This window comes from Pantherophis guttatus, chromosome 3, assembly GCF_059756535.1.
Source record: "Pantherophis guttatus breed Tessera chromosome 3, ASM5975653v1, whole genome shotgun sequence".
In the NCBI taxonomy this organism is placed as follows: Eukaryota; Metazoa; Chordata; class Lepidosauria; order Squamata; family Colubridae; genus Pantherophis; species Pantherophis guttatus.
Window position 1 is genome coordinate 101,019,953 of NC_142065.1, and position 22,538 is coordinate 101,042,490.

General features: G+C 36.5%; 1 protein-coding gene across 2 annotated transcripts in view; it reads left to right on the forward strand.

Annotated features, from left to right (window-relative positions):
• EDEM3 (ER degradation enhancing alpha-mannosidase like protein 3) overlaps window positions 1–22,405 on the forward strand; it is a 39,828-nt gene extending 17,423 nt beyond the window's left edge. Inside the window, exons 11-21 of one of the 2 annotated variants that reach the window (XM_034409623.3) lie at window positions 1,339–1,422; window positions 2,487–2,570; window positions 3,408–3,532; window positions 4,958–5,123; window positions 5,396–5,550; window positions 7,101–7,254; window positions 8,057–8,251; window positions 11,358–11,523; window positions 12,986–13,171; window positions 17,784–17,831; window positions 18,668–22,405. In XM_034409623.3, coding sequence (XP_034265514.1) covers window positions 1,339–1,422; window positions 2,487–2,570; window positions 3,408–3,532; window positions 4,958–5,123; window positions 5,396–5,550; window positions 7,101–7,254; window positions 8,057–8,251; window positions 11,358–11,523; window positions 12,986–13,171; window positions 17,784–17,831; window positions 18,668–19,044 — 1,740 coding nt within the window. In that variant the 3' untranslated portion in view covers window positions 19,045–22,405. The remainder of the gene's footprint in view (window positions 1–1,338; window positions 1,423–2,486; window positions 2,571–3,407; window positions 3,533–4,957; window positions 5,124–5,395; window positions 5,551–7,100; window positions 7,255–8,056; window positions 8,252–11,357; window positions 11,524–12,985; window positions 13,172–17,783; window positions 17,832–18,667) is intronic. The other variant, XM_034409624.3, reaches the window with a different exon arrangement.
• The last annotated feature ends 133 nt before the right edge of the window (window positions 22,406–22,538 follow it).

Below are 22,538 nucleotides of genomic sequence, written 5' to 3' on the forward strand. Positions count from 1 at the left end.
CCAAGTGGCTGTGGATGCCGGCATCCCGATATAGCCAGCTGGCGCCATCACTGGCTATTGGGGACGAGTCATTGACCCCCACAGAGGGGGCTCGCAACTTGGGCGTCCTCCTGGACACACGGCTGTCTTTAGAAGAGCAGATGACGGCCATGGCCAGGGGGGCTTTCTATCAGGTTCACCTGATACGCCAGTTGCGCCCCTTTCTGAGTCGGGATTCCTTATGCACAGTCACTCATGCTCTCGTCACTTCTCGCCTGGACTACGCTAACACTCTCTACATGGGGCTCCCTTTGAGGAGCACCCGGAGGCTCCAACTGGTCCAGAATGCGGCCGCGCGGGTGATCACGGGAGCGACATGGCGCTCCCATATAACACCTCTCCTGCGCGAGCTGCACTGGCTCCCGGTGGTCTTCCGGGTGCGCTTCAAGGTGTTGGTTCTCATCTTTAAAGCGCTCCATGGCTTAGGGCCAGGGTATTTACGAGACCGCCTGCTGCTACCGATAACCTCCCACCGGCCAATACGGTCTCACAGAGAGGGCCTCCTCAGAGTGCCGTTGGTCAAGCAATGTCGGCTGGCGGCCCCCAGGGGGAGAGCCTTCTCTGTGGGAGCACCTGCCCTCTGGAACGAGCTACCTCACGGATTACGGCTGATTCCGGATCTCCGCACTTTCCGTAAGGCCCTGAAGACGTTTTTATTTCAACAAGCCGGCCTGGCCTGAATAGGTTTTAGGAGTTAGTTTTTTTAATTGTATTGCTAGGGGTTTTAAATTGGGGCGGCCGTTTAATTTAATTTATTCTTAATTATTTTAACTTTTATATTGTATGTTATTTTAATTCTCGGCTGTTCACCACCCTGAGTCCCTTTGGGGAGAAGGGCGGGATATAAATTTAATAAATAAAATAAATAAAATAAAGGATATGCAAATTCGAAACGTCCCATTTTCACTTTTTCAAATCTGAAATACTTCCAGAATGTTCAAAACAGCCTATATCAAATACAGAAAAACAACAACAATGTGGCAAACCCAGAACAATATTTCAAACTTGCTACAGACTAATCTGAATTTAAAATGGTGCAAATTTGATACTTTCTGTGTATCACTAACTACTACATACTCAAAGCAAATGTATGTTTTTAGTTAGAGGACATAAATAGTGTTGTCATCAAGTCCATTGCTTTTAATGAACAACTTACCTTTTTAAAATAAATGTAAAATCGTTTTCATTAGATTATTGTTAACTTGGAGTCTTACTGTAATGCCCTGTGCTGTGGATTGGAAAATAATATACTCTTCTATTTAAATATAATGTGATGTACCTTTTTTCCTTGAATTCTAGGTACTGAAAGGTGATATTCGACCTGCTATAGAAACTCATGAAATGCTATATCAGGTCATAAAAAAGCATAATTTCCTTCCTGAGGTAAGGCAATGACCATGTCTTATAAATTCAATATTTAGGGAGTATAAATATGAAGTATACATTTCAGGTATTTGGGGAAAATGAGTGTTAGGAATATTTAACTGTATCCACCTAGTTCTATTTGTCAATTTTTACTTTTTGAGATTTTGCATTAATAACCCTGACACTTTTCAAACGGTCAATTATATACTACTCTTCTAAATAAAAAGAAGCTTCTAATTTTGACTAAATAAATAAACCCTTAAAACATGCATAGATATATGGGAAAATAAATTATATTTATATATATACCCTGTTTCCTGCAAAATAAGACATCCCCTGATAATAAGCCCAATCGGGCTTTTGAGCGCACGGCGATAAGGCCAAGCACTTATTTCAGGGTTCAAAAAAATATAAGACAGGGTCTTATTTTCGGGGAAACACGGTAATATTTAATATGGTATTTGGTTATTTTAGTTGTTTTGTCTATTTCTCTAAGATTTTTACCACTGAATGCCTTATTTTGAATTTGATAATATAATATTTGGATGGCGTCCCATAAATATAAAAAATGAATGATCATGAATGATAAAAGTAAGCTTATTCAATGATTAAAAGCAGTATTATTCTTAACGTTTGTGGATTGCTGTGTATTTATTACATTTAATTTGGAAGAGATTTTTGAGTGAAATCTGAATGTGAACTTGTTACTCTGTCCATAACTGAATTGTCCATTCTGAATTTTGCTGTACATGTTGAAAATGTCTTTTGAGCCTCTTTTAATGTATTGTGCCAAAAATGTCTGTGCGTTCTGTTTCATTCATTTGAGAGTTGGTCCAGTAGAAGCAGACTTAAGACAGGGGTCATCATTGTATGACTTGATGGCATCTGTTTGATATTTAGATACTTAGTGGTTAGCTTTTTAAAAGATAAGCCAAGTTTCAGAAGATTTCTGTTTCTTTGCAGGACAATATAGCAATTTTGGGATATTTTGATTAATTTTTTGCAGGATCCCAGTATGCTAGAAGTTATTCCTTCAAAGAAGAATAATTGAGTATTTTTACCTTTCCACTTGTCTTGTTCAGGCATTTACAACAGACTTCCGGGTTCATTGGGCTCAGCATCCTTTACGGCCAGAATTTGCAGAAAGCACATATTTCTTGTATAAAGTAAGGTTCTTCAAATTCAAGATACGTTACATTCTAGAAAATAGCAGGAAACGCATTAAAAATTAAATGAAATATATGGAGTATCTTCTCTTTGCAGAACTCATTTTGCCTCCTGTTATCTAAGAAAGCTAGATATGCTTTGTTGTTCAAGTCTGAGTGATGAAAAATATTTCTGTGAAATTGGTTATGCTGACAGATAGCAGTAGCTAGATGGTTTAGGGAAAAAACATCTTATTTGATGATTAGGAGGTTTGCTAGCTAAGTGTAATTACTGCACTGGAAAACAAAACCTTTCTTAATTTTAGCAGATGCTAGGATAGCAGGAGGGGTGGTTATCGTTATTTCAGCATAATTTAAGCACTGGGCTGACTGTTTTGATGGAAGTTCTGGATTTCTGGAATCCTTAATTTTAGCCTACATAGGTGGCAGTTTATGATTTGAGTCTGACATTTGTGACCAACCTGCTATTAAAATAAAATTTAAATTGATTTGATTTGATTTGATTTAACAATACAGAAAATAATTCTGGAGTGTACTTTGAGTTTTTGTTGGAAGACTAAAACTATATTTTAAAGCATATTGGAATTAAGATAATTAGCATGCAGTTCTACTGAGATATTGTGATATTTCCACAACAAAAATAATTGAGAATTTTCTTTAAAGTTACAGAAGCTGCCTCTAACTATGGTTATTAACAGGTTAAAATTTCTATTATGTTTTAGACATTATGACTTTAGATCAAAACCTTAAAATACATCAGAGATTGAATATCAGAGTAATGCAGTTAGGGCTTTAATCAATGTAATATATTAATCCAAATTATTTCCCTGAAAATAGGCTACCGGAGATCCCTATTATTTAGAAGTAGGAAAAACTCTCATTGAAAACTTAAATAAATATGCACGAGTACCTTGTGGATTTGCTGCTATGAAGGATGTTCGCACCGGAAGTCATGAGGACAGGTAACTGAATTTTTCAAAAATCTTGAGACAAAAGTCTGTAAAATTCAATTTAAAAATGTTGATGCTCATTTGCCTGTCAAAGAACATTGGGAAAAATAGGATTTTATGCTAGTAGGATTTTTTCTTTTTAATGTTACTATTTTATTATTTAAGCATATGTAAAATAACATTCAATTATCATCTTGGGAAAATATTTCCATAGAGGAACCTCCAAGACAGCTAATGAAAATTTTAAAATAAACATATTTAAGACTTTATAATAGAAACTGGAAAAATAAGTCCATAGCTAGGGTCCATAACACCAAGAGAGGAAATGCATGTGCAATTCTGTAAACACTTTTGCAGGCTGGACAATTTTTTGCACTATATACCGTGTTTTCCTGAAAATAAGACATGTCCGGATAATAAACCCAATCGGGCTTTTCAGTGCATGCAATAATATAAGCCCCCCCCCCCCAACTAATTACATGCATGCGCATGTAAGTGCCGGTCCCACCATTTCCTCTGGTTGCTTGCTGAGCAACCAAAATGAATTGAGGTGAGGGGGGAGGTGAGGGGGGAACAATCAAACTTTTCGAACTCGCAAACACGGTGGGACATGTTGGGCCATGAGACCTTTCAAGCTCCATCGCTTTCCTCGCCGTTGTGTCCATGGAAACACGCTGTAAAAGAAAACCTTATCGCGAGTTTGAGAAGTTTGATTGAACTCGTGAGAAGGTTTTCTTTTACAGCGTGTTTCCCTGTTGGATACAATGGCGAGGAATGCAACGGAGCTGGAAAGGTAAGATGTGCATCTCACTTCTCACCCGCCCTACCTGCCACCCCCAAATTGCATCCCTAAAGGGGGAGGGTGGCTAAGCAAGGGGCAGAAGCCCTGTGATGCCCGGTGGGGGCGGGAGAAGAGACGGCAAGGGGAGCAACGTGTCGCTCCACACGTCTCACTTCTCCCCCGCCTCACCTGTCACCCCTCTCGTAAAAGAGACGGCGGGGAAGGGAAGCAGCTGTTGCCATTGGGGTGGTGTGGGGCGTGTTGGGCCGCTCGGCCAGCACGAAGAACAGGGAGGGGAGGCGACGGCAGCAACAGGACATCCAGTCCCACACTCACCGCCTCCTGCACCCCCAAAATAATAAGACCTCCCAATAATAAGGCCAAGCCCTTATTGGGGGGGGGAAATCAAAAGAAAATAAGACCCTGTCTTATTTTTGGGAAAACATGGTACTTTGTTTAAATATTGCATTGCTCAATTAAATATATCCGTATGTACAGTTTTGAAATTGTGGGTAACATAATCTAGATGATAAAGCTGTGATTAGTAATTGTTCTTTAGCTACTTTATTAAAGATTTGTTAGAAGTGCAGGAAAATGAAAACATCAAAAAGAAGTAATATATATGTAAATGCATGTTCTCTTTCTTCTTTTTGTAGGATGGATTCTTTCTTCCTAGCTGAAATGTTCAAATATTTATACCTGCTGTTTGCTGATAAAGAAGACCTAACTTTTGATATTGAAGACTACATTTTTACTACAGAGGCTCATTTGCTACCTCTTTGGCTATCTACTGCAAACCAAACAGCCCTGGTAAAAAATATTGTGAGTTCTGCATTGCAAATCTTTCAGTCTAATTAAATTAATCATTTGTTCTTAAGTATTCATTCTGTTCTTACTCTCTGTTCGCAGAGAGTATGCAGAATATGATTATGAAATTTGAACATAAAATCTTGATCGGTTGGAAGAAGAGTCTGCCTCTGTCCACATATCATTTTTATGCATTTGGATGGTCAATTTCCTAAAATGTGATGATTTATAGGCATTAAAATGTAACTCTAAATTTAGCAGGCTGTGTATGTCCTTTTTTCCTACAGACTACAGAATACATGGAGCTGGATGACAGTAATTTTGATTGGACTTGTCCTAACACCCAAATACTGTTTCCCAATGATCCCATGTATGCTCAGAGTATAAGGGAACCCCTGAAAAATGTGGTGGACAAGAGCTGCCCTAGGAGTATTTCAAGAATGTAAGAGTTGTTTCTATTTTCCATTGGGGTTTTAAAGGAAGATAAATAGGAAAATGATTATGTTAATCCACATGTTTGTTTTGCAAAATTAAATCCTGCTATTAATGTTTTATTACTAATTTTTGCTAGGCTAACAAGTTGTATAAATGCAATTATATAAATATACCCATATTTTCCGGCGTATAAGACGACTGGGTGTATAAGACGACCCCCGACTTTTCCTATTAAAATATAGGGTTTAGGCTATACTCGCAGTATAAGACTACCCCTCTTCCAACACACACCAAATAAAAATTAAAAAACATCAACTGGCTCACCCACAATGTAAAAGCAGCTGTGCTAGATCCAAAATGGCCCCTGTAACAAGCAGGAACCTCACACAGCCACAAAAAGCCCCCCAAAAAAATAACTTTCACACTTTACACACATAAAATTCCACATACAGCTTTGTGAGATTTTGTGTGTTTGTGTAGTTAGAGTGAAACACTACAGAAACACACTAAATCTCAGAAAGCTGCATAAATATTATTTTATTTTATTTTATTTTTATTTTTATATGAAAACTAAATTTAAAACTTCCTAAACTTTAAATGGCTAGGTCTAAAAAAGAATAACTAAAAAAAACCCCAATTAACTATTTTTTTAAAGCTCCCAAAGGGGAAAAAAACTTACCCAATAGAACAGGGGTCTCCAACCTTGGCAACTTTAAGACTTGTAGACTTCAACTCCCAGAATTCCTCAGCCAGCTTTGTTTTGCTGGCTGAGGAATTCTGGGAGTTGAAGTCCACAACTCCCTGCCTGCTTGATTGCAGGCAGGGAGTGGCTTGCTGATGGAATGGATTCAGGCAAGCGAAGCAAGGCAAGCGTTGCGACTAGAAGCTAAGGTAAGCAAGCTGGAGGGGGAAAACTTTTTTCCTTTTACATGGCTCTGGCGATCCCAGCTGCGTTGCCTGATTAGCAGGCAGCGCAGCTGGGATCGTCAGAGCTTGGATCACCAGAGCCATTTAAGGCTCATCAACTTGGTTATAGGAGAACGACACCCAGCGTATAAGACGACCTCTGACTTTTGAGAAGATTTTCATGTGTTAAAAAGTCGTTTTATACGCCAGAAAATATGGTAATTACCCTTGTGGAGGTTGCTTCCCTAACATCTAATTTTCACAAGCAGAATTCTTATTGAAAAGTTTTGGCAAATCCCTGTAATTTTTTTCAGTACATAACCCCTTGAAATAATATGCGCAAATTAACTACTCAACAGAGTGAGTAATGGAAAGAAACCAGAAAATAAAAAGGGCAAAAAGAAACAATATTGGAACAATTTACAATGGTTGTGCATTCTGGTTCTCCCTCCCTGCCTGCTGATGCTGCTGTTATCTTAGGGAAAGAGACAAGAAAATGACTTTGTATGTCTTCTGTGCAGTTGGGCTTCTGACAGTTTACTGGCCGTTTGCCATGTGATTAGCAAGTGTGCATGGCTGCTTTATATTGGGACCCAATCCGTTCATATCTTAAAATGTTGATAGCACTTGCTTTGCTTGTCTTTTTTTCAGGGAAGAGGGTTTAGGCAGTGGACCAAAGCCTCCGCTGAGAGCCAGGGATTTCATGGCCAGTAATCCTGAACATTTAGAGATACTGAAAAAGATGGGAGTCAGTTTGATTCATCTCAAAGATGGACGAGTACAACTGGTGCAGCATGCTATCCAAGTAAGGTCTCACTTTGCCTTAACCTTCTTTTCATTGATGTATTATAAGTCTTATAAAATAATTTTTGAAATGCTTGCTCTAACGTCTGTGAACTATTTGGACAATACATATTTCTTCATGCTATTTATCCTAGAGATAATAGATATATTATTATTATTATTATTTTTAATTTGATTTATATGCCGCCCTTCTCCGGAGACTCAGGGCGGCTTACAATGCGTTATGCAATAGCCTTCATACTTTTGTACATTTATACAAAGTCAGCTTATTGCCCCCACAAACTGGGTCCTCATTTTACCTACCTTAGAAAGGATGGAAGGCTGAGTCAACCTTGAGCCTGGTGAGATTCGAACTTACAGTAATTGCAGACAGCTGGTGTTAATCACAATGCTTTTAGTCTGCTGAGCCACCAGGCCCCTATAATTACTTATTCATGCTTGGTTGTCATGGTGCTAATAGTTTCATGAGAGACAGGTTAAAATCATAGGAAAATTAAAGTTAATTATATATATATATCATATATATATCATATATATATCATATTTATATCATATATATCTCATATATATATATATATATATATATATATATATATGAGACCAGGACCTAAATAATCTTTATGGTGGCACCAGTGACTTTGAAATTCCTTCTTAAAGAATAATTGTTTTAAAACTCTTTGAACCAACCATTAGACCAATTCAGTTATAAAGATCTCTCTCCAAATATCTCTTGGTTATTTTGGATTTAGTAGAAGGCTCTGGAAAATGCTAATTAAAATATTAACTTTTTTTACTTTTATTAGGCAGCAAGTTCATTAGATGCTGAAGATGGCTTACGGTTCATGCAAGAAATGATTGAGTTATCCAGCCAACAACAAAAAGAGCAGCAGTTACCTCCACGTGCAGTTCAAATTATTTCCCATCCATTCTTTGGCCGGGTAGTTTTGACAGCAGGACCTGCACAGTTTGGAATGGATCTGTCTAAGCACCAATCTGGTGTATGTGTTGCCTTTGAAATTTTACTTAACCTACATCTTATATTTTGTGGTACATGTAAATGCAGAATGTGAAGTTATTGACATGTACCTGTATTTTCGGAGTATAAGACGCACCTAGTTTTTTTGCGGGGAAATGGGGGAAAATTCTGCCTACCAGATTCTGCCTGCTTATCTGGCTAGCATCCTTAGCCTGGTCAGCTTCAGCACATTAGTTCACTCACTATTTTTGAGGTTGGGGCTGGTTGGGCTAAAAAATAGCTTCAAAGGCTCAGCTGATTGTCAGAGGGAGCTCCAGCAACTAAAGCAGGCGAAGCATGGAAGGGGTAAGAGAAGACTGCCGCTGTTCTGGGTAACCATTTGGGGCTCCGCGGGTTGCGTTTTCAGCCTCCAAACGCATCACATTTTTGGGCAGCGATTGGCGATGTGCTTTGGTGATCCCCGCAGCCTTGAAGGGCTCTCAAACAGAGTGTTTGGAGGCTGAAAACGCAACGTGCAGAGCCCAAAAACACAAGTCATTATCAGTGGCAATCTCTGCAGCCAGGAAGAGGACACGCGGAGGCCAAAGAGTGAGGGCCGGCAGGTGGGCAGGGTTACATTCAGAGTATAAGACGCACCCAAATTTTCAGCCTCTTTTAGGAAAGAAAAAAGTGCTTCTTATACTCCGAAAAATATGGTATTCAAGAATATCTTAAAGTTTGCTATGAAGTGTTTTATTTCGAAAAGAGGCTTATTAACTTGCATAAAAGGAGCCCATATGATATCTTCATTTTTTTAGTAGCTAGCAAATAATCAGTTAATGCTAAAAAGACATTTTATTTATTTATTTGATCTGGAGATCACCTGACTTCAAAAAGGCTCTGAGAAGCTTATAATTCACACAAAAAACCCTAAAGAATAAAAAAGTATCTCCAGAAAAGTCGAATGACCATATATGCCTGAAACCTGTTAAAAAACTAACAAAGGCTTGGATTTTTCATGTGGATTTTTGACAACTTAGAAACAGCTTTAAGATAGGAGTTATAAGAAACTGCAGAGAGATGCTGTTCCAGGGGAAAGTACCACAATAGAGGAGGCATGCTAGCCAGGCCTCAATATATCACATTCTTTAATTGATGACCATTTTGCCTAATCTTACTGGGCAGGCAAAAACTATTGAAAATAGAAAATCTCTTGGATAACTGGGTCCCATTAATATTGTAGGTCATAATTGGCACAAATTGTAACTGGAAGCAAAGTGCAACCAGTACATCTCATGAAACAGAGATGACACATGCTTGTAACATGATATGCCCACCACCCAAATTAGTGAGATAATGGAAACACCCCCCCCCAAAGATTCTTCTTTTCATATTACACAAGTACTAAACAAAATGATTTGAATTAGTATAAACAAAATATGGCACATCTGTAAGGAATCCAAAAGTTTGGAAAATAGTATCATAAAAAAGGTTTGTCCAAGCTACTTGAAATCCTTGCCTCTGTTAAATGCAAAAACATTTTCTTTCTTTTTTCTTTTTGGCATTGTTCTCCCTCTTTTCCGCTGGCAAATTTTTAGAGATGCTATTTGGAATCTCATTTGTTGTTGTTAGAAGTGTGCAAAATATTTCAAGCTTGCAATGGGGTATTGAAATTCCTTTGTTTTCAATTTGGAACACCTCCTGTGAAGACAGAACAAAACATTTTGAGCTTGAAACAATTTACACAGTTCTGTTGTAGATCAAGCACATTTGGTTGATATGCAATATAATAAATGCTCCAAATATGTACTATTTGCCTTTTTGATTTGATTATAACTTAGAGGGAACCTCTGAATCTTCCTGTGATTTTATAATACCGAATCAGAAGAATAGAATAGGTTACCAGTCCCAGTTGAATAACTGCTTGGCAACAATCTTGTCTTATATTTGGCTTTATAACCCCAGAGATCAGATTGGATTAAGAAAATCTTCATTGTAGCACTGATGCACATAGAAAATTCAATCCAGTTTACAATATAAATACTAAAAAATGTTTTCAACTTCAACAAGTGGTTCAGTGATTAACTGCAGCAAGATATACAACTTGAATGCACATACAATTTAACCTAGCCTGCAACTTTTTTGATTGGATTAGTTTGACTATGGGCTTGTCTTGCATGCTTTCCTATTAAGTCTTGTCAAAACTAAAATTATGGGTTAATTTGGGTGTCATCTGATTCAAACCTTTGCATTCTAAATTACCAGATGCTACAAAAGACTTAGGTTTTTGGCTCCTTGCCTTTTGGCTGTGTATATTTTTATAAAAAGATGAACATTGCATTTATGTTGTACTTTCTCAGTTATGTGTTGTTAGCTAATATGTAAAATAGGTTGGAAGCTATTTCAATGCAAGAGTGTTCTTTTCCAGAAGAATATCATGTTCAACTGTATTTAGCAGAGATGGTCACTTTGCTGTTGAGCTACAAATCCTAATATCTTCCACCACTGCCCATATTGGTTGAAAGTCCAACATATGGGGGCTGCAGTCTGTTCATATTTTATACTAAACATAGTGGAGATATTCAGCAAATGAATATAACTGCCTTCCGTTTCTTCTAATTTTATGCTGAATATGATTATCTCAGATTCATAATGAGCTAGACAATGTTAATCTATCATGACAAGCAGATTTTTGTTGGTTATTTAAAATTCATATAGGAATTCATATTAAAAAATGTACCAATTTGGACCAGCGCTGCAAGATTATGTAACACCATATCAGGTACTCAATTTAAAATATTTAAAATATTTTATACCCCCTTTTGTTATATGATAAATTAATAAAGCAGCTTCAAAATGTTCCTAGGATTGATATAATTATTCTTATTTAGCCTAAGAATCTTATTGTTATTAAGCATAAATATAAATTAAGAAAAACATTTTTTTATTAAATGTCTGTGTTTGAAAATTACTCGCTATGTTCCAATGTGGTTTAAGTTAATTGATTTCAGTGGATTTATACATATTGAATTTTGTGTTAGACCTGATAGATATATTTGCTAGGAAGCTGTTCTTATGTTTTGCTGGTGGAATGCAAATGTTCTACAGGCTTGAATATTGTAGGCTAAAGCTTTTAATCTCTTCCACAGACAAGAGGATTTGTTGCAGTCAGTAAACCATATAATGGATGCTCTGAGATTACCAATCCAGAAGCACTGATGGAAAAAATTGCTCTGATGCAAAGAGGGCAGTGCATGTTTGCTGAAAAGGCCCGGAACATCCAAAAAGCTGGGGCTATAGGCGGCATCGTTATTGGTAAATTATTCAAAGTTATGCAAACTTTTCAATGTATATTTTCTGAATGGTCACAGGCAGGTATGAAACTTGGACTCTAGGAGATTATACGAATGGGTTATATAATGACCCCTATTTAACATCGAAACAGATAGGATTCCTTGAACAGCTTCAGCACTTGCTGTCTTAAGACTTCAGTGTTTTAAGATTGTACAGGTAGTCCTTGACTTACGACCACGATGGAGCCCTAAATTTCTGTTGTTAAGTGAGACATTTGTTAAGTGAATTTTGCCCCATTTTACCACTTTTCTTGCCACAGTTGTTAAGTGAATCACTGCAGTTGTTAAGTTAGTAACATAGCCGTTAAGTGACTCTGGCTTCCCCATTGAGTTTACTTGTCAAAAGATTGCAAGAGGTGATCACATGACTTTGGGACACAACAAGGGTCATAACTATGAACTAGTTGCCAAGCATCTGAATTTTGATCACATGATCATGGGGATGCTACAAAGGTGGTAACTGTGAAAAATGATAAGTCACTTTTTTCAATGCCGTTGTAACTTTGAATGGCAAAGTTCAACGTTCATTAAATGAACTGTGGTAAATTGAGGATTACCTGTATTGATATCTGAACTGTATGCCAAGCGGAGTAGAGAAATAGATTGGCCAGCCACAAGTTTACTTTACTTACACATGTACTTTCTGTTGGCAAAGAAAGCCAAATGACAAATGGCACAGATGCAATAGATAGATGTAAGAAGAGCAGTCCAAATAGTTGCCTAGGTTCTGGTGTCTTGTGCTAGCTTAGTGAATCTTGGCCTTTCCTTTTTAGAGTGGGATATTTCATATTGTACTCCCTTTCTAAGCATGTATTATGACTTGGGTGGTGGGTCAGAAGCTGTAGAGCACGGATATCAAACTTGTGTCACATTTGCCATCACATGACATTTTGTGACATTTTTCCCATTCATGGAGCTGGGGTGGGCATGGCCTGCGGATCGCCAGTTTGACATCTCTGCTGTAGAGAAACTGAGTTAAAACACATTATTTTAGGTCTTGTTGCTTAGAGATGCATGCATGTGTGAACACAAACATATATGTGTGTTCAAAGTATATCAGTAGAAGTTCTCTGTGTAATTTTTAATTGTGCATCCAGGATTTGGATTCTCTTTACGACAGCTTGCAGTATTAAGTAGTTGATATTACCCATTGTACAAAATCAGCACCTTTCCACAACATCTTGAAAAATAGATCTAAAATGTTTTTAAAAACCTTATGAGTATTTGTACTTCATAGATTACACAAGTTGTGGTGTCCCTATTTCTTTTAAAATAATTTCCCAAAGATTATTGCTGCCATGAAAAAATACATCAGGTCTATTACTTGCACATATAAAATGCTCAATAACGATGTGGATGTGGTACAAATGATGGAAATTTCCACTGGAAATTTTATTGGAAAAAATTATGTTTGCTCTACCTAGATGATAATGAAGGAAGTAGCAGTGATACAGCTCCCCTTTTTCAAATGGCGGGTGATGGCAAGAATACAGACGATATCACTATCCCCATGCTGTTTCTTTTCAACAAAGAAGGAAATATTATTCTTGATGCCATTCAGTCGTATGAAGGTGTAGAAGTGCTGCTTTCAGATAAAGCAAAAGACAGAGGTAAGGACAAAATTGCTGCTTTCTGATAAAGAAAAGGAGGTAAAAGTATATCTTTGTTAAGATTAAAAGCAATCCCAATGAGTCATACAGTACTATTTATTTAATGATCAGTGACTGTTCATATTTACAATAACACTAAATGAGTGGGAGTTACAACTGGGCCTCTCAGTTCCCGCTGTTGCTGTGTCCCCGTGGTCATGTGATTTTCAATGGTCCCTGCTAGCTTCTCACAAGCAAAGTCAATGGAAAAACTGGCAGGAAGTCAAAGTTGAGTCACAGGAGGTCCTTGCTTAACAGGCTATGCAGTCCTCACTTAATGTCAGCAATCAGGACTGCTGGAATTACCATCGCTAAACAGTATAGTCACGTGACACAATTTATGTTTGCATCGCTTAGCGATGGCAATTCCAGTCCCCACCATTAATTGAGGACTACCTGTAGTCTTAAATTTCAGTTGTGGAGAATACAGAGAGAGAATTAGAAGGAAAATTTAATCAATTGAAAGTGAAGCTTTTGAAGCTAATAAATGGAAATCTATGCCAGGCTTTCTGAAATAACATTATTTATTAAATACTGTGACTGAATTTCTATAAGCGAATCCTTACTCTGCATCACAAAATAAATATATCTTTTAAACAAAACATTTTAGAAAAAAAATGTGTAAGGTGCAGTGCCTTACCCATTGTAGTTAATTAAGGAAATGATGTAGGTTTACCTTTGCAACTTCAGGGATATTAAAATTAGTAGCTCCTAAGCTGTCTATGTAAGAATACAGTGAACTGATTTCTGTTTTTATGGCCCTCCATGATAATACTTGAAGCACAGCAATCAACTTTTCTGCTTGCCAGTTCAAGCCCACAGATGTACATAATATAGGTTTAGAGAAGAAAAATGCATCTTGATATGAATGTGAACTTGGTAAAGTTTATCAGTGAATGTTCATTCTACAATCTTGAAAATAGCATTTTAAAAACAATGCTAAATATTAAAGATGAATTTATTTAGTGGGCCGTGGTCCTACACAGCAAAATCAATCTACATTTTTAAGCATACTAGAAAGATCAGATGATCATAACTTGTAATGCAAACAAGCTTTGTTGCTGCAAATGTACCTTTGCTGATATCATGTAACAGACTAAAATTAGGACAGTCTTTCTTGTAGCAAATTCTCATCAAAATCCCTGTGGATTTTGAAGCCTGAATTAACCAACTGCAACCTCGTGAAGACCTTTTTTCGTTTTCAACCTGAATATTTTGTTATTTCTTTAAAGAACATTTCATGCAAAGTATTGCAATGCCAAACTTTTAGATTAGTGTACAAGTATCCAGAAACAGCATAATTTCATTGGGTATTTTTTCTAAGTCTGGAGGACATTTGAGTTGAATTATTTTTAATTATTAAATAAATGCATGTTTAACCCAAAAATTTTAATTGAAAGACTTTGGTCTTACAAAGTCTACTGAGTACTTCTAGGTTCTTGAAAAATGCTAGAGAAAATTCTGAAATACGTATAATAGAAAATGGGGTTTTGGAGATTATAGCAAATTTATAGTTCAAATTCCAAATTTTATCATACATATGTTTTGTTTGTATAAACAACCAAGAGTTGTCTCTATTAGGCATTCATACTTTTCCCTGGAAATGACTGCTATTTCAAATTATAATTTCTGTCAGATCAAGTATCTAAAAAGATTAACAACTGGACCCAAGTTTATTAAACTGAGACATTTCATTACTCATCCAAGTTACTTCTTCCATCAAAAAGCTTTTCTTGTCTGAAAAAATTAGGATAAGTAATGAAACATCTCAGTTTAACAAACTTTGGTCCAGTTGCCATGATTTAACCTTTTTAGATACTTTTGGCCTGGATGATTGAATCTTCATTTTTATACTGTCAGGCCAAGGCACTTAAAAGAGTATTGGTGTATTCCTTTGCCCCTATTATCCCATTGGTACCATCTGAAATGAAAAACAATGTAAATATATGTGTGCAGCTTCTATACATACACCACTAGCATCTCTGATGCTAGTTCTTATCTGTGGAAACTTTTCTTTTCTGTTGAAGTGAGAAAACAGTTCAAAGTATACTTTTGTTTGCCCAAATTTAAAGAAAAGTTTAGTATAGAGAAAGAGCTAGGATGTATCTCCTTAACTAATCAGAAATTATTTTAAGATAGCAACTATATTGCAAACTAATATACTATTGCTTGCAGCTTGGAATGGTACCTATTGATACAGTACTTCAAAAAAAAATATTTCTTGTTACTGAACTAATTTGGGTATTTTAATATAATCAATATTCTTACATTATGAAAATATACTTTAATATAATTACTGAAATATATTTAAATAAGAAAATACATATTTTAAATATATGCCAATAATTATATTAAAGTATATTTTCATAATGTAAGAATATTGATTATATTAAAATCTGGTACCCTTCCAGAGGAACTAGAAAATAATATTTTGTATTTATTTATAATCCAAGAGAAGTCATAAAAGCAAAGTATAGTAAATATAGTAAATATAAGGGGGGAAATGCATAGGAAAAAAATAGTAATGTGAAAAAAGCACCAGGTAGTTTCCAAAAACCATGACTCTCAATAGAAATTTTGCAACCTTTAAGGTTATTTATTTCTTTATTTTTTTATTAATCATAATTCTATGCTGCCCACTCTCCGAGGACTCTGGGTGGCTTACAACAATTGACAGTATACTAAATAGCATATTGTCCCCAACAATCTGGGTCCTCATTTTACCCACCTTGGAAGGATGGAAGGCTGAGTCAATCTTGAGCCGGTGAGATTTGATCTGCTGAACTAGCAGTCAGCTGAAGTAGCTGCAGTACAGCACTCTAACCACTGCGCCACCTCGGCTCCTTTTAGTTCTGAGAATTGATCACATAGAAGAGTGGTTATCACAAAATCACAAGAGCAATTAAAATTTCTGACAATTGGGGCTATGAGTTTTGAGGCTTTTAAACAGAAGTAAAATAAAACACTACTTTAAAAGAGACTCGGGAGAAACTTCACCCTAACTCCTATTTAAGCTAAGGTAGTAGGAAGTATTAGAGTTAATTGTTAAGGATAAAATAAATTCTGACAAACTAAATTCAGTTACTTTGAATTCTCTTTCTGTGTGTAAATGTTAAGTATGATCCTAACTTTCTCCTGCTGTATGGGGAATATGTTTGCTATCAGATTAAAGCCTTGTCGCCTCCATTTCAGGATTAGAGTATAAGAAGTGTGTGGCACTGTTTTTGAGTGGTTTTTCTTGCTCCACGGCCAGTTCTAGTCAGTGTTGGTGGTGGGGAGTGGTTGAGCCCTGGTCTGCTACTTGTGGGGTGCCTCAGTACTCTATACTCTCCACCCTCCTTGTATATGTCTACATGAGGCCACTGGGAAAGGTCATTTGTGATTTGGAGAGTCATCAATATGCAATGATATCCAGTGATACATCTCTGACTCTGGCTGTCCAGTGAAGCTGTTGAGGTTCTTTCCCATGTATGGAGTTTGTGAGGGCCTGGATACAAAAGAATAAGTTGTCTTCAATTCTGCCAAAATTAAATAGTTATGGTTTGGGGACCCACTCATTTGGAAATTGAAGGGTTTGCATAATTTTGAATAGGGTGGCACTACCCTATTCAGACTAAGTGCACAATCTGGGGATTCTCCTGAATTCATAGCTCCTGCTCAACAGGTGGCAGCTCTGGCAAGTGAGGCCTTTGCACAACTGCAATTTGTGTGCTAGTTGCACCTATTCCTGGACTGAGATGCCCTGCTCACAATCAATCACTCCTTAGTCACCTTCCAAGTAGACTACTGCAGGAGCTTCAGTTACAGTGTATGGAGACCATCCAGAAGCTTCAATTAGTCCAGAATGCAGCATGTGGGTAGTTATGAGCGCATTTCATTATGCTATGTAACACTGCTACTGTGTGAACTGGACTGGCTTTCATAATCTTCTAGATGCGATTCAAAGTGATGGTTGTCAGTTTAAAAACCCAGTATGGCATAGACTTGGGTTATTTGAGGGACTACCATATCCAAAGAACGTCTCCCCACCCCACATGCTCCCATAGGGAGGATACGCCCCAAGTCCTTTCTTTCTTATGGGATGTCTGAATCATGTCTTTTCTGTGGTTGCTCCTCTTTGGAACATTGTGTTCACCCATACACAACAGGCCCAACTCTCGTTTTTAAGAAAGTTGTTAAGAGCTGGCTCCCTTACCTCCCCTGCCATTAGAGGCCAGTTGAATGGAGTCCTCTTTTGGTTATTCCGTTATGGTTCATTGCCATTTCTATATTTTGTATTTTATATTTATATAAAGTTTTTTTTTCATGTTATATAGTGGGAGGGGGTGTTGTTTGTTTTCATGCTTTTTGCTGCCCAGAGTCACACTATTTGAGTTGGATGGCTTTATAAATCTAACAAATAAATACACACATATAAATAGTTGTTTGAATCCTGTTGAGATCTTATTTAGAGAGGTTTTTTTTCTAAAGCAGATGCTAAGTAAATAAATGAACTTAATTGAAAATTGGTGGGTTTGTGGATTTATGCACATGTACTTTTTCCCTTCTCCTTGTGCTACCTTTGGAATGTCAGCAACTATATTTAAAGATAAAACGATTCCAAACTACATTATTGATAGCAGTAAGTATTAAAAATATCTGTACATACTTTACCAAGAGAGAGAGATAAAAAGATATTTTGAGATGTTTCCTGATACTACAACTAAGTAAAATGTAAATTAGTCAGCAAGACCTAGTCCTTAATTTATGGATAGTTTATGTTTAAAAGTTTTTGGGATGCTGCTGACATGTTGATCCAACAAGAAATGTACAAAATCTAGTTATAGAAATATGCCTATGTTGGGTGCGCTCATTAAGAAAGTTGAGGTATTTTCTTCAGTATCATCACTGCTTTGTCCAAAATCACCACAGCTCAAAAATTTGATGAATATTTTAGATGCACATAAATTATGAGAGGCAATGACTAGTTTCTTAATTCTAGCTTCAGGAATCTAGTGTAGTGATCAAAGATTTCTTTTCAAATAATGCTGGAGATTAGGATTCTAAGTACATCCTAATATTAGAATGCTTTGAAAATTTAGATTCAAAATAGGTAAACATGGTTTTGGATGAATTCTGCTAGGCTGTTTATTTTTATGTTTATATGATAGAAGCAGTTGCTTGGGTTAAGGGGAAAAATTTGGTCCCATGGAAATTTAGGTTACTCAGTTTCTTGAGGAGAACATTATCCTTGCTTTAGCAATCAAGTAAGTAATTTATACTGATTTCTTTATAATACTTATCTAACAGATGTAAATCTGAAGAACCTAAAAGGTGTACATTTGGGAGTTTAACTTTGACACTATTAATCATAGTTAAGAAAAAGTCAATTGATATTGCTTATGGTAATATGGTACTTCTAGCTGGAAGTAAACTAGAAATGTGTTAAATAATTGTTTTTTCCCCTTTACTTCTAAGATTTGGAAATGGAAACCGTGGATCAGATGTCATCTGATAATGATTCCCATAATCAGAAAATGGAAGACATTTCAGCAGATTTGAACTTGGTCTCTCAAGAATCTGAAGGAGAAGCTGATATGAGCTCATTTGCAGAATCAGACAGCAACAGTGTTTCTCAAACAAACCAAGATTCTTGTACTCCTGAATTCCAGGAAACTAGCAGTAGCAGTCAAGCATCAGAACAGGATAATCATCCTGAGGAACAGTCAACGATTGAGACAGATTCCAGTCCCAGTAATAACTGGAGTAATAAAGACCAATCTATGGAATCAATATTAGCTGATTGGAATGAAGACATAGAAGCATTTGAAATGATGGAAAAAGATGAACTATAACTTTAAATACTTTGCTTGTGAACTTCACCAAGGAGATAATGGCCCTGATATCTGAAATTCAAAAAGAATTGTTCAGTATTGTGACAAGCAGCCAGGTTTTTATTGGCAAAAGCCAGCATGTGTTATAATTTGAACTGGGTTTTTTTTTTTTTTTTTTTGTTTACCTTGTTTTTAAAAATGGGAATGTGCAATCGACCCATTTGCAGAGTTCCTTTGCATGGTGCTGTAATACAGAAGGTTCATTCAGGGAATGATATGAATCCTTCCTGTGTTTCAGATTGTTGTGGGTTAGCTTAGCATAGTCTTCGGGAGGCAAAGAAATGACTGCAGTGGGATTAATGCACCAGTGAGACTGAATGGCCAGCTGTAGCTTTACATCTTGGCCTATAAAGGCCACGAATGGCAGGTGTGACAATGCTGTTTTTGAGAGTCAATATTGTATCTCAAAGTCTTTTTGGAGACTTGGTGGAAAATAGTTTGTTGTGCCTTTATGATGAAGGCGAAGCAGTGGGCAGCTGTGATTGTTTTGTGCCACTTAATGTAGTAAGTGTGCTGTACCTCCTTATCACTTCTTCCATTTTATCACTTTGAAGAATGACCAATTCACTTGGATGTTATTCTTTTTCTTAATTCAAGACAAGATAGTTTATAAACCAAAGACAATGTGTTCTGTTAACAAAAAATGAAGAAGAAAAACTGGATAATTCTTAAAGTTGTTTATGCATAATAGGACAAAAGCGCTCTACACTCCCATCACTTTGGTTTTGAATGTTGTGCATGAAATGGCAAGTTCAAAATGAGCCAAATTTAGTATCCTTCCCAGTCTCTGGAAAAGGTACGAAATATCTTGCATTAGGATTTAATTTATTTTGTTCTGCATTTTTTTATAATTAAGTGGGCCTTACATCAAAATCATCCTATTCTGTGCGTATCTTAAAATTTGTGTGTTTTCCTTCTATAAAAAGTGGTCAGTATCTCAACAAGAAATAATGCATCCTTAGCATAATAGAAAGCCAAGCAAAAACTAGTATCATGTGTGGGGTATGCAAAACATGTTGAATTTGAAACCTTTTGACTTCAAATTGGGTGGATCTGTGCTTATTGGAATGCCTTCCTCATCTAGGTTCATAGCAGGTATTTTATGCTTTGCACTCCGAGCACTTCTGGAAAAGTCCTGTTCAAACTTGGAACAGAGCAGTTTGAACTCAGCATGTTTTGAATTCAGGACATTTTGCATGTCGTTAGTATAGTTTTTTTTTTTTTTTCAATTGTAGCAGAAATATTTCACAGAATCATGTTTCACAGATGTCTTATGTTTAAATTTAGTTTCCTTAAAAAAAAAAAACAGTGTAGCAAACAAAGCAAATAAGACTGCCTAACATAATTTCATTTCCCCCCCCATTTTTTTTACTTTGAGGAAGCAAAAAGTCAAATAATTTGACACAGCCATATTGCACTGCGCCCTATACTTGGCCTTTTCATGTATAGCTGACTTGTTGCAAAAATTGACAAAGATCGTATGTTCAAATGCAATATGTTGTATGGGAAGGCTTGTCATACTGCAAGTACGCTTACATTGCATCTCCCTGCAGGCTCCTTAGTACTGAAACCTGACTATCCAATATTGCATTGGATAGCAGATTTCTGGAGGGAACCAATGGCTTCCCTCTAATGCAGCATTTTATTTCCCCATAGAACTGAGTGATAAGAGTGGGTTTCTGTATCAGGAAAAGGTCAACTGCAATGGTATGAGAGTTAAGACAGTTCTGCTTTATATTCTAATTGAGCTGGGAACTGAAGATGGAATGAATTATTCTTTTGCTCTCGTGTGTCTGAGTTGTTTCTTGGTCACAAAAGATTGATACACAGTAAATGATTAAAACCACATTGCGGTTATGTATGTACAGTAGGTAGCAAACTGCTGAAAGGTCCTCCTACAAAAAATTTACAGTGTGTAAAGCAGCCTTTTAAATGTACAGATCAGAATGTTTTTAGGAATTTGATACCTAGGTGAGACTTTTACAGGAATTGGATGCAAATGGTTGTGAGTTTTAGTGAATTAATAAAACAAGTGTCCTTTAACTTTTTAAAAGTTTTTATTTGCATATAATGAACCCCAAATTGTGTTTAGATATGAAGCTTGGTTTTTACGCACTAGGAATCTCTAGGCGAATCAGTACCGGATTCTTTAAAGTGCCCTTTGATAGTTTAGGGCCCTATGGTAGAGAACGAGTTTTGAGCTGACAAAATACATAAAAAACACCTGGAATGTATTGCATATCCAGAATAGGAACACCTTTAGTAAAAGGCTTTTAAAATATTTCTTCTGATTTAGAATAATTTACCGAGCTGCTGTTTTCTTTAATCCTGTAGCAGGACTTGCTCATTTTATTTCTGATAAGATCATTTACTAGTAGTGTCTTCACAAAGCATTTTGGACAGATTCATATCTTTCTGCACAACAACCACTAAATTTTCACCACCTCTTGCATTAACTATTAATTAATGCAGCTCTTTATTAAGAGTTTGCACACCTGCTGTTTCCTATACATACCATGAATGTTAGGTTACACCTGCCATTAAATATCTGCAAATGCTTTGAGTTTTTCTCATTGATTCAGGGATTATTGAAATACTTGCTTGCCATTAGAAAGGAGCATCTGAAAGGTGGTAGTCTACCTCAGATATAGCTTGTCCTTTTTATATATCTAGTTCTTCATCACAGCCATAAGCCTGCTCAACATTAAAAAGGTTTACATATTAACTACATTAACGGCTTTTTGGAGAGAAGTTACCTAATTTAAGATCTTCATATCAGCCTTTTTAGACTACCATTCTGGCACGTTTTATGAGAAGCACGAAAGTCAGCCACTTGCATGCATCTAACCTAAAGGGAAGTCATGCAGAAGTTGGCATAATACTAGTTCATCTCTCATTGGGCTCTTCCTTAACCTGCTTGTTTTGTCTCCATCTTTTTTCCCGTGTGGTTACTTAGTGCAGGTACAAAAGAGATCCGAGGGATGATATTATACCCAACAGTCAGTAGAATAAAGAGAGAACATTCTATGAATGCATACCATACATCCACATTTTTGTAAGACTTTTTACCAGCCCAATTTACAGCCATATATTTTCTTATGATGTAATTTATGAAAAAGTCTAAAGGGGTGCTTGTTAACACTACTGTTGGATTTTTCAGTCTGGCGATTTTAAGCGTATACAATATCCCTAAGGGCAAACGTGTACTGTGATGTAAAAGTCTGAGTTCAAAGTGTACATAATCTTTGTATATAAAATTGTCTACTTGATTATAATTGCTGATTGTAAAGATTTAATAAAACATGTAAATATTCTGGTCAAAGTACTGGAATGAATTGTTCATTGAGACTTAATGATTTAAACAAAGTTGATGCTCCTCAAAATAATCTGTGCTCTCCATAAATACATGTATATTCCATTAAGTGCATACACATTAATCCAAATTACACATGTAC